General features: G+C 36.7%; 1 protein-coding gene across 3 annotated transcripts in view; it reads right to left on the bottom strand.

The window, feature by feature from the left end:
* The window catches only part of LOC107664664 (rho GTPase-activating protein 21-like), a 104,548-nt gene that overhangs the window by 6,728 nt on the left and 88,888 nt on the right, over window positions 1–8,932 (bottom strand). For all 3 annotated transcript variants that reach the window (XM_016455297.1, XM_016455299.1, XM_016455298.1), the window contains 15 exons: window positions 7,607–7,753; window positions 7,411–7,510; window positions 7,254–7,296; window positions 6,680–6,799; window positions 5,947–6,246; window positions 4,388–4,452; window positions 4,153–4,301; window positions 3,699–3,841; window positions 2,346–2,504; window positions 2,183–2,261; window positions 1,924–1,997; window positions 1,741–1,830; window positions 1,059–1,184; window positions 910–951; window positions 461–566 (listed from right to left, as the gene is read on the bottom strand). In XM_016455297.1, coding sequence (XP_016310783.1) covers window positions 461–566; window positions 910–951; window positions 1,059–1,184; window positions 1,741–1,830; window positions 1,924–1,997; window positions 2,183–2,261; window positions 2,346–2,504; window positions 3,699–3,841; window positions 4,153–4,301; window positions 4,388–4,452; window positions 5,947–6,246; window positions 6,680–6,799; window positions 7,254–7,296; window positions 7,411–7,510; window positions 7,607–7,753 — 1,743 coding nt within the window. The remainder of the gene's footprint in view (window positions 1–460; window positions 567–909; window positions 952–1,058; window positions 1,185–1,740; window positions 1,831–1,923; window positions 1,998–2,182; window positions 2,262–2,345; window positions 2,505–3,698; window positions 3,842–4,152; window positions 4,302–4,387; window positions 4,453–5,946; window positions 6,247–6,679; window positions 6,800–7,253; window positions 7,297–7,410; window positions 7,511–7,606; window positions 7,754–8,932) is intronic.

Below are 8,932 nucleotides of genomic sequence, written 5' to 3'. Positions count from 1 at the left end.
GCACTAGATAGCTGGCCAATCAGAGCACACCTCGCTTTTCAGACCGATGAGCTTTATAAAAATCAACGCGTTTCAGAAAGGCGGGGCATAGAGGAGAAACAATACTGTACATTATGTGGAAAATAATGTGTTTTTTGAACCTTAAACCGCATAAACACATTGCATTACACCAACTACACAACACAATGTTCTTTTTAGCAACATCATATGACCCCTTTAAGCCATAGCACAGAAAAAAATCTAAGTTGGGAGAAGCTGCTCCTGTTCTCAGAAAAGCAAAGCATTTTTTTTTTTTTTTTTATCAATATTAAAATAAAATGTTTAAACATATTATACTGTATTTTTATTTATTTTTTTTAGCTCACATCACAAGGTGTGCTCTTAGACATAATTATACTTTACAGCAGGGTGTAAAAGGTGAACCCGTGTCAGAGAGGGTCCAACCAAGGGCACATGTTACCTGACACTTCCCCTGGAGAGGTGCCTGTCCGGCCGATGTTGGTCAGCAGGTGGTCAATGTTAGGCACAGGCTGGGACTCCACAGCACTCTCCTCCTGGACCGTAGTCTGAGCAGAAATAGAGAAAAACAATTTAATGGATCTGCAGTGATTCAAAGTAATGAAAAGAAACTAGACTTTAACGGTTCTTGCTCATACAAAATTTCGCCATGTGTTTTCAGTGATTTTTAGTGTTGTTTAGTTCTGGGTGGCTGCTAGCTGGTTACTTACTCAAAAGAGCATATCCACAGTTATGGATAAGATATACACTCAAGTAGTTTAAGGGTTAATTAGGGTTAGGGGTGTGTTCAAAACCCTGATGCCAACCTTAGCAAACACAACTAAAAAGTAAATAATAATAAAAAAAATAATAATAATAAAGAATGAAGAAAGCAGCTGTACTAATACACACCGTAGGTTCCTTGTCACCCTCCTCAGTGAAGAACCAGTCGTACTGCAAGAGAGCACCAGACTGCATTCAGAATTATTTCACCAATGCTCAAATACCTGACACATCTGGGACAGTGTTTTCATTTTACATGAGAAAATTAAAGAACTCACATGCTGAATGAGCGTTTCTACAATCTTGTACTGGTCTGGCATGTGTGTCACCATGTGAGTCATATTGTCTTCAGATGTTCTCACCAGTGTTGGGCCAAACACAATAGCCAGATTCCGTGGCTCCATCTGATACATTGACAAATGAGAAAGATGAGACATTTCTCTCTTTTATATATAAAAAACACAAAGTGAGTGTACACGAAGGACATATTCTTTTGAACGTCAGGGATTATGTCCAATGCACCAAATATTGCTGTTTTGTTTACATGTTTCATTCATGTTCTTCTGTAAAAATCAGTGCACATTATTACACAGTAACTTGCTCTGCCTATAAACACTACTTTCCTTTTGGTTATCATCACCAAGCCCTCCCCTCCAACTACATATGCCCATGCAATCAATTTTTGATGCATAACATCAAGTCCCAGCACTTTTGAATATCATATTTCACTCAGAAAATAACAACTAAAATTAGCTGCAAACTTCATTTCATGTTTTCCTTTAAAAAGAGCTTTAAAATAAATATCTGGACCACTGAAAATCTGGGGAAAAGCTTGAAAACATGTCTCGAGAGCCCTGTATTATGTGTTCTGTTCCATTCTGTTGCACGTCATCTTGTTGTTTTTGAACGAAAGCACACATTCTGTGTGTACATCCCTGTGGACTACCAGAGATGTTTTACCTTGTTCTTTTCCGAGTTTTCAGCCACAGTTTTGAGATGTGCCGAGAGGAACTTCAGTGTTTCGTAATGGTGATCAGGCAACTCGTGAAGCTGAAAAATGAGAAGTTTATTTAGGGTTGCCATAACAAACAGTGAAATTATTAGCACTATAAACAAATGGTAATTAGGTAAACAGCTTCATACCAGTCTTTTGAGCACTTTGAGTCTCTCTACAGGATCCTCTATTCTGTTGGCATCAATAAAATTTGCATATCCCTCTACAGAGGGCATATCATGAAGGAAAATTACGTCAACTGTCATATATGTTGAAATTGCATGTCTTTATCACTCACAGCCACTAGATGGCAAACTTCACAATTAATGTTGAGCAAGTGCAAGATATATAAATCAAATATGAGTCATAAAGAGCCCCAAGCAACTGAATTCCAACAAGGACTTTTACCATTAGTGAAGAGAGGTTCAGGAAGTTTTCGGAAGAAGGATTTGAGTAAACTGCTGATCACATTCAAGTCCTTCCATTTCTGTGGGGAATAGATAATGTATTAAAAAAGGACCTCAAGGAAGAAGCAAAGAAAATGTTACGGACACATGAACTATAAACTCACATCATCCTGAATATCGATGTCGCCCATGCCCTTGTTATTGAGCTCTTCCTGCATGATGGAGATGGCGGCATTATTTCCTGGCACTCTGTAAATGCCAGTGTATTCCAGTCCTCGTTCTTCCACAAGCTTGCAGCACACTTCAACTATCAGAGGAACAAACTAAAACACACAAAGAACAGTCACATGCCTGCAAGCCAATCTAAACCTCTAAGACTGCACACCATATGAATGTGTGTTGCTTACATAGCCAAATATGACTCCAAAATCAGCAGTATGAAAAACGTAGCAGGTTCCAATACAATTACATTCATCCCACAAACTAAACAATTACTCTTTAAACATTATTAAACACTCTCAGCTAAAAATATCACTACTGTAGAGCTCACTCCCTTGTGAAAAAGTGTGCTTAATTGGACTGAATGTACAACTGTAGCATACGTAAACCATTTTTTAAAATATATATATATATACTTGCAGATAATATATTAATGAAATTAGTTCACTTAATTACAGTACACTTTCATGACTGTCTTTCTTAACTCAGTTAACTACACGTTTAAAAAGTGCACTGTGGAATGATGTAAAATTCAAAGTTTTACTTTAAAGTGCATTTTAAATTAATTTTTAAATAATCTGTTAATAATTACACTTATTGTGATGTGTCGACTAACATACTAAATCACAAGTAAAGTAGCTGATTATAATTTTAACTGTAGTGTGTTATTCAATATTGCATTTAAGATTAATATATTTTATAGTATATTCAGCAGTACACTTTAACCATATCTCAAAGACAACACAATTATAAATTACATGGTAACACTTTATTTTAAGGTGTCCTTGTTACACATGTTACATGTACTTACTATTTTAATAACAATAAGTTATGCATAATTACATGCAAGTAACCCTAAGACAAATCCTAATCCTAACCCTAACCTTATAGTAAGTATATGTAGTTAATTAATATTACTCAGTACTTAAATATATAATTACACAAATGAAACAAGGACACCTTAAAATAAAGTGTAACCGATTACATATAAAGATGTACTGAAGTCGTACTTACAGTAAATGGCAAAAAAATCACAGTTAAGATCAATTTATTTATTTTAAAGTTAATCTATAATGTATATACATTTAATTGCAATAAACATGCTATTACAGTGTTGAAAATCATATTCAGTTAACACTTAAGTATATTCTTCTAAATTATATTTTTTCAGAAATAAGTACTTTTTTATACACACACTACAGAGTACTTCTTTTTCACAAGGCACAGCTTTAGATTGTCACTGAAATCAACTAAGCCAAGTGCAACAGTGAGAGAAAGGACATTCTTTGTGGTCTTACTCTGTTGGTCTGAGCTGGAGGGCAGTCATCTAGTCTTACTCCAAATGTGACTCCATGAGACGATTTCTTCTCAAATGGCTTTCTCATCAGTCCAGGGATGCCCTTCCTCCATGTGCCCTTATCTTTTGGTGGACTGGTTTCATCTATTCACAAACAACCATAATAAGAATTTGTCATAGAGACACTAGTCTCAAACTTAGTGAGCTATATACCTTTTAAGGCAGCACCATACCCAAACAGAAACTCATAAATGACTGATTTGCAATCAACAGCACTAATGAAATGACTTCTGCCTCACTTAGTTGATTACAGTAGAGTTTGATGTTAACATGTTGCTAAGCAAAATACTCTTAAGCACAAAAATACTTAGCATACACAAGCACACGATACATTTTTATTGATACTCAAAAGTACTGAATACAACACAAAGAGTAAGTGCCCTTGATTCTGTTACCTTTGTGCATGGCTTTCCTGTCGTGGTCCTTGTTTGGTGAGTGAGGGCTTGTGGCTTTATTCTCCCCTTTACCGCCCAGTAACGTCTGCCTGATGCTCAGGGACTGACGGGACGCTCTGGGTGAGGGTTCTGTCTTACTGCTGGGTGGACTGCAACACACAAAAACCAGGTTAAGATGTCGAAAAGGAAGAAGACTACAAAAATTGATGGGAAGCCTTCCCTGTTTCCTTCTTACCTCATTAGAGTGTTGTACTCCTTTATTTTCCGGTTGATGAGGTCTGTGCTAGTTACAGTTGCATTCTACAAAAAGAAGGAAATAGAGAAAAGGAAGACAAAAGCTGGTGTCAGACGAGTGGATGAAATATAAGAGTGGAATCCCCAAACACACCAGAGGGCGTTTGGATAACCCAGTGCTGTAAGAAGACGTGCTATAAAGAAGATGCAATGGTTTTCCTGAAGTGTTACTATTTATTTTTAAAAAAGCCCTAGGTTAAGTTCAGCTATTGTAAGAAAGTTCTTTAAATAGGGTCTTTTTCCATGATTCATGAGGAAGTCCAAAACATCCACCATATCTATATCAGGCACTAGATAGACTTACCCCATGATTCAAAGATGAAGTGTGGTTTCTGCACCACTCACGTTACTAAACGAAACTGCAAAAATTACCATTATTTAATTTTTAAAAACACGTTTCCCATCTGCTATTGGTCAGACAAACCCATGGTACTGGCTGAGCCAAAGATAAGTAAAATTTATTTGTATAGCACTTTTCACAATTCACACGGTTTTAAAGCAGCTTCTAAAAAAAGTCACACTGAATGTTTATAAAGTCTGAAAAGTCTGATGCTAGGACACATGCCTTAGCATTCAAAGGTAATTAAGGATTTAGATAACGCTCAGTTTTGTTCTAAGTGAGAGTGTACAATACTCAAAAAGCATCGATGAGGATACACTCGGTTGTCTTAAGTGAAAAATAGCTGGTTGTCAAAGAGTCTGATGTGAGTTTAACATTTTCCATTATTTTATAACATTATGTAGTTTTAATTTTGCTTCTAGTTTTCAACTTTGAAATTTCTACACACTGGCAGCATCACTTGAATAAAGTCTATGCAGAAATATCATAATAAAGATTCCCCAAACTTCAAATTAATCAATGCCACTTTGATGAAATTTTTTATTTTTTTTTATCCAACTCTTTCTTGCAAAGCATGTGTATGGTTTATAAGGTACATAAGATTGTGTTTTGTACATAAGAAAGATATTATTTTACTGGACAAGAAGAAAAAAAAAAACTTTTTTTTATAGTAAGACAATTATATAGTAAGATTCACTGTTTAGGCCTGATTCACTCTTTAGGCCTGCCACCTTGAACTTTAGCACACAAGTACAGATGTTTCTGGAGAGCGATATGAGTTGTGCCAGCCAAAGTATGACATCTCTCGTCTGGTGTGCGAGAATAGAGGCTTGTATAGAGAAGACATGCAGGTGACTTGATGGGAGAGAATAGGGGTTAATGGGAAGAGATCTGGATGCAAAAGTGTATAACCTGCATTAGCACCACAGCTCAACATGTAGGAGCATGAGTGCTAACAACTAGAGCTCGGCTCCAAAAAAAAAACTTCCAAGCATCCAAGGCAACATAATTGGGATAGTGAAGATGTACATAATTGGGACACTGAAGTATGAATTCTAAAGTCACCACCTTATTGTCAAGAAAAGCTTCTTTATTTGTACTTAAGAATTGAAATTGTACTTGGATAAAAAAAAAGTGTGTTATGATTACTGATCATTCACCTCTTCATCCAAGTTGCTGTTCTCTTGAATGACCCGGATCCAGGACAGCATTTCCTCACGATCTTCTGCCTGGAACAGGTATTCACAGTCTGACGTTGTCAGCCGAAGTACGTTCTTCCGCTTTGTGTCACTGTAGGAGATGTCAATCAGACAGGCTTTGATGCTGATTGGCAGAGGCTCTTCTTCGATCTGGGAGTTGGCATTGGCTTGTCCGTCCCTCTTGTCCTTGTACAGATAGAGGCAGTGGCCACGAAGCACAGCGTAGATCTGCTTCCACGACCGCATGCTACTGCTAGCACGCTGTAGAAAAGACAACCGAATTATGAGTTAAAATAGCAAATACAGAATACACAAGTTGATAAAATTTATAATTTATAGCAGCTTCTATGATTTTACACCCTTAACCATGGTAAAATCACTATAATCTACAGATGTATTGTTTAAATGTAACCCCATATTGTACATGCGTTTGACTTCATCCGAATGGTGTAAAATATGACAAGATCTTACAAGACAAGATTTCTGGCACTACCTTTGCCAACATTAAATGTTTCTGAAAGCCTGCCAGCCATTCTCATTCATTCAGAGGTGCAAAGACTCGTTGCAACATGTTTATAATATGACAAGGACTCTACAGCATCACAGACCAGCATGCTCTGAAAACACTTTCATTCAGTATTGGGACCAGGAACAAGAGAGAGCTTGTGAATTATGGTGTTTAGTGGTGTTGTACCTTTCCCTTATCTGAGTTGAGCTGCCGGAAATGAAGTGGACCCTCTTTTGTGGCATCAGTGAAGACATCTGAAGTAGAGTCTCTCCTAGAGCCAGAGTCCTCAGATGATCTGTCAACAGCCTGAAACACACCAAACATGGATTAACCAGGATTCATCCTTTTAGACAACAGCCATTGAAACCCCTATGAGATACTTTATCAGTTTGGTAACTGGAAGACCACTGAGTTCAATATTCAGTAATCAAATTGGACGAGAAGTCAGATTACAACATTTGATCATAAGCAATGCTAAAGGTTTAGAAAATAATACAAGCGCTTGGTTACAAAGTCTCTTTCCATCTCACTATAATCATTTTGTGTGCTATTCATTGGCCAAAAAAGAGAAAGAAAAAAATCTGAATTTGCATACAGGTCAGGGTGCATGATTAACATATTTTAAAAAGAATTGGCACAAAATTATCATTGGATTTTCAGACTAGCTGGAGATCAGATGCCAACAAGACAGACATTTATCTAAGGTGTGAACTAATAATAATTTGTCATGTGTTATCTTTATTACAGCAGTCTCACTCACCTTTCTAAGTCCCTTGAATCCATGGGTGTGTTTAAACGACCGCCTGTACAGACACAGTAAGCAGAGAGATCATAAAGTGTGAGAGACAGCAATAGAAGAGGACTGACTCTTCAACCTTGTGGTAGCTTATGACTTCATGTCCTGATTGTAAACGTACCCTCTCTCTTCTCTGTAGTTATCCAAGCCCTCATCGAACGACCTGGAACGCTCCGTTTTAGTTCCAGAATCTGATTCCAAAATCGTGAGTCGTAAGGAATCTAGGTTGGAGATATGGGAGAACTCATGGTTAAAAATAAAAGCACATTTTTTGATGGTACTGAGATATTGTATGTGTTGGCAGAGATGTTCCTCACCCTGGTCGTGGGACAGCTGTCGGCGTATTACGGGAGATGGGGAAGTTGGACTGGGTGGGATGGTGGTGATGATAGGTGTGCTGGAAATCACGGCAGATGCAGGAATGTGTGTGGTGTCATGGTCGTTACTGGAGCTTGACGGCTCGTCTGATGCCAACAGACATGAGTCACTCATAAGATTATTTATCTTAGTAGTATATAACATGGATTAATGTAATACAATAGAGACAGCAGAATCAGACAGTCTGGAGGAAACATGCTTACTCATACAGCTAAGAAGAATGAGCAATCATTAAACTGAAAAGCCTCCCACACCTTTTCATACACAGACAACACACAAACAGTAGGGCAGAACGATTGCATCACTGGGTAAAATATTCAACTTTTAACCACGCGATTTCCTTCTCTATAGTTTTAGTGGAAAGTCCTAGTGATTGCTCTCCCTGCAGTCTCTGTATAATACACTCATAAACTTTATGATGCAAAAAAATACCAACTGAGAAAATTGCCATTTCGGAAAACCACAAGGTTGTGAATGCTGTGTGCATTGGCATAATGTTTATAATGATTTAACTTGACTTTAAACTTCATGCATGTTAATCCTTTCTTGAGTTCATCAGTTTGAAAGCCCAGATATGTAAAACCCAGCACTGTCGACTGGTTCTGTATAACAAAAAAACAGCAACACCTAATGTATATATATATATATTAGGGCTGTCGCGATTCGTTAATTTGATTCGACTATTCGATTTTTAAAAATCCCGGCAAAATACCGTAAGTGGCACATTTCATGGACGAGAATCCATAAAACAATAGTGCTTGGTCAATATTAAACAAGGATTAGATCGCACAGCAATGTGTACAAATAATCACCAGGCCATTGGTGCCCTCTGCAGGCCTATGTTGTAATGCGTGATGTACATTAGCTCTATTGTTTATAATACATTATGTATTTTAACAGTTATGTTCAATAAAACCATCTTTTGATACTTTATTTGAACTAATTATTATTGCCTCATTGCTATTATATATGTATTTTAAGTAATATTAAAGGCTATTGTTCACTTACATCTATTTTTATTACCACAAAAAAATTAATTATAATTATAGGGCACTATGAAATCCGTTTTATTTCCAAATTCATTTTTTTTCCATTTACATTTTTCTATACTCTGTTTTAATAGTTGAATTAAATTTTATTAATCAAAAAGCCTGTCTAATTAATTGAATTTTACAGTTTTATCTTTCCCAAATTCTGTTTTCCATTATTTTCTGGATTCCATTTGAATGGTTCCATTAAATTTTAATAATCAAAAGCATCTCCAA

Source organism: Sinocyclocheilus anshuiensis, unplaced genomic scaffold (assembly GCF_001515605.1).
Source record: "Sinocyclocheilus anshuiensis isolate Anshui unplaced genomic scaffold, SAMN03320099.WGS_v1.1 scaffold35, whole genome shotgun sequence".
Taxonomy (NCBI): domain Eukaryota; kingdom Metazoa; phylum Chordata; class Actinopteri; order Cypriniformes; family Cyprinidae; genus Sinocyclocheilus; species Sinocyclocheilus anshuiensis.
Note: the sequence above shows the minus strand (reverse complement) of the source record. Positions and strands in the feature narration are given on the sequence as shown.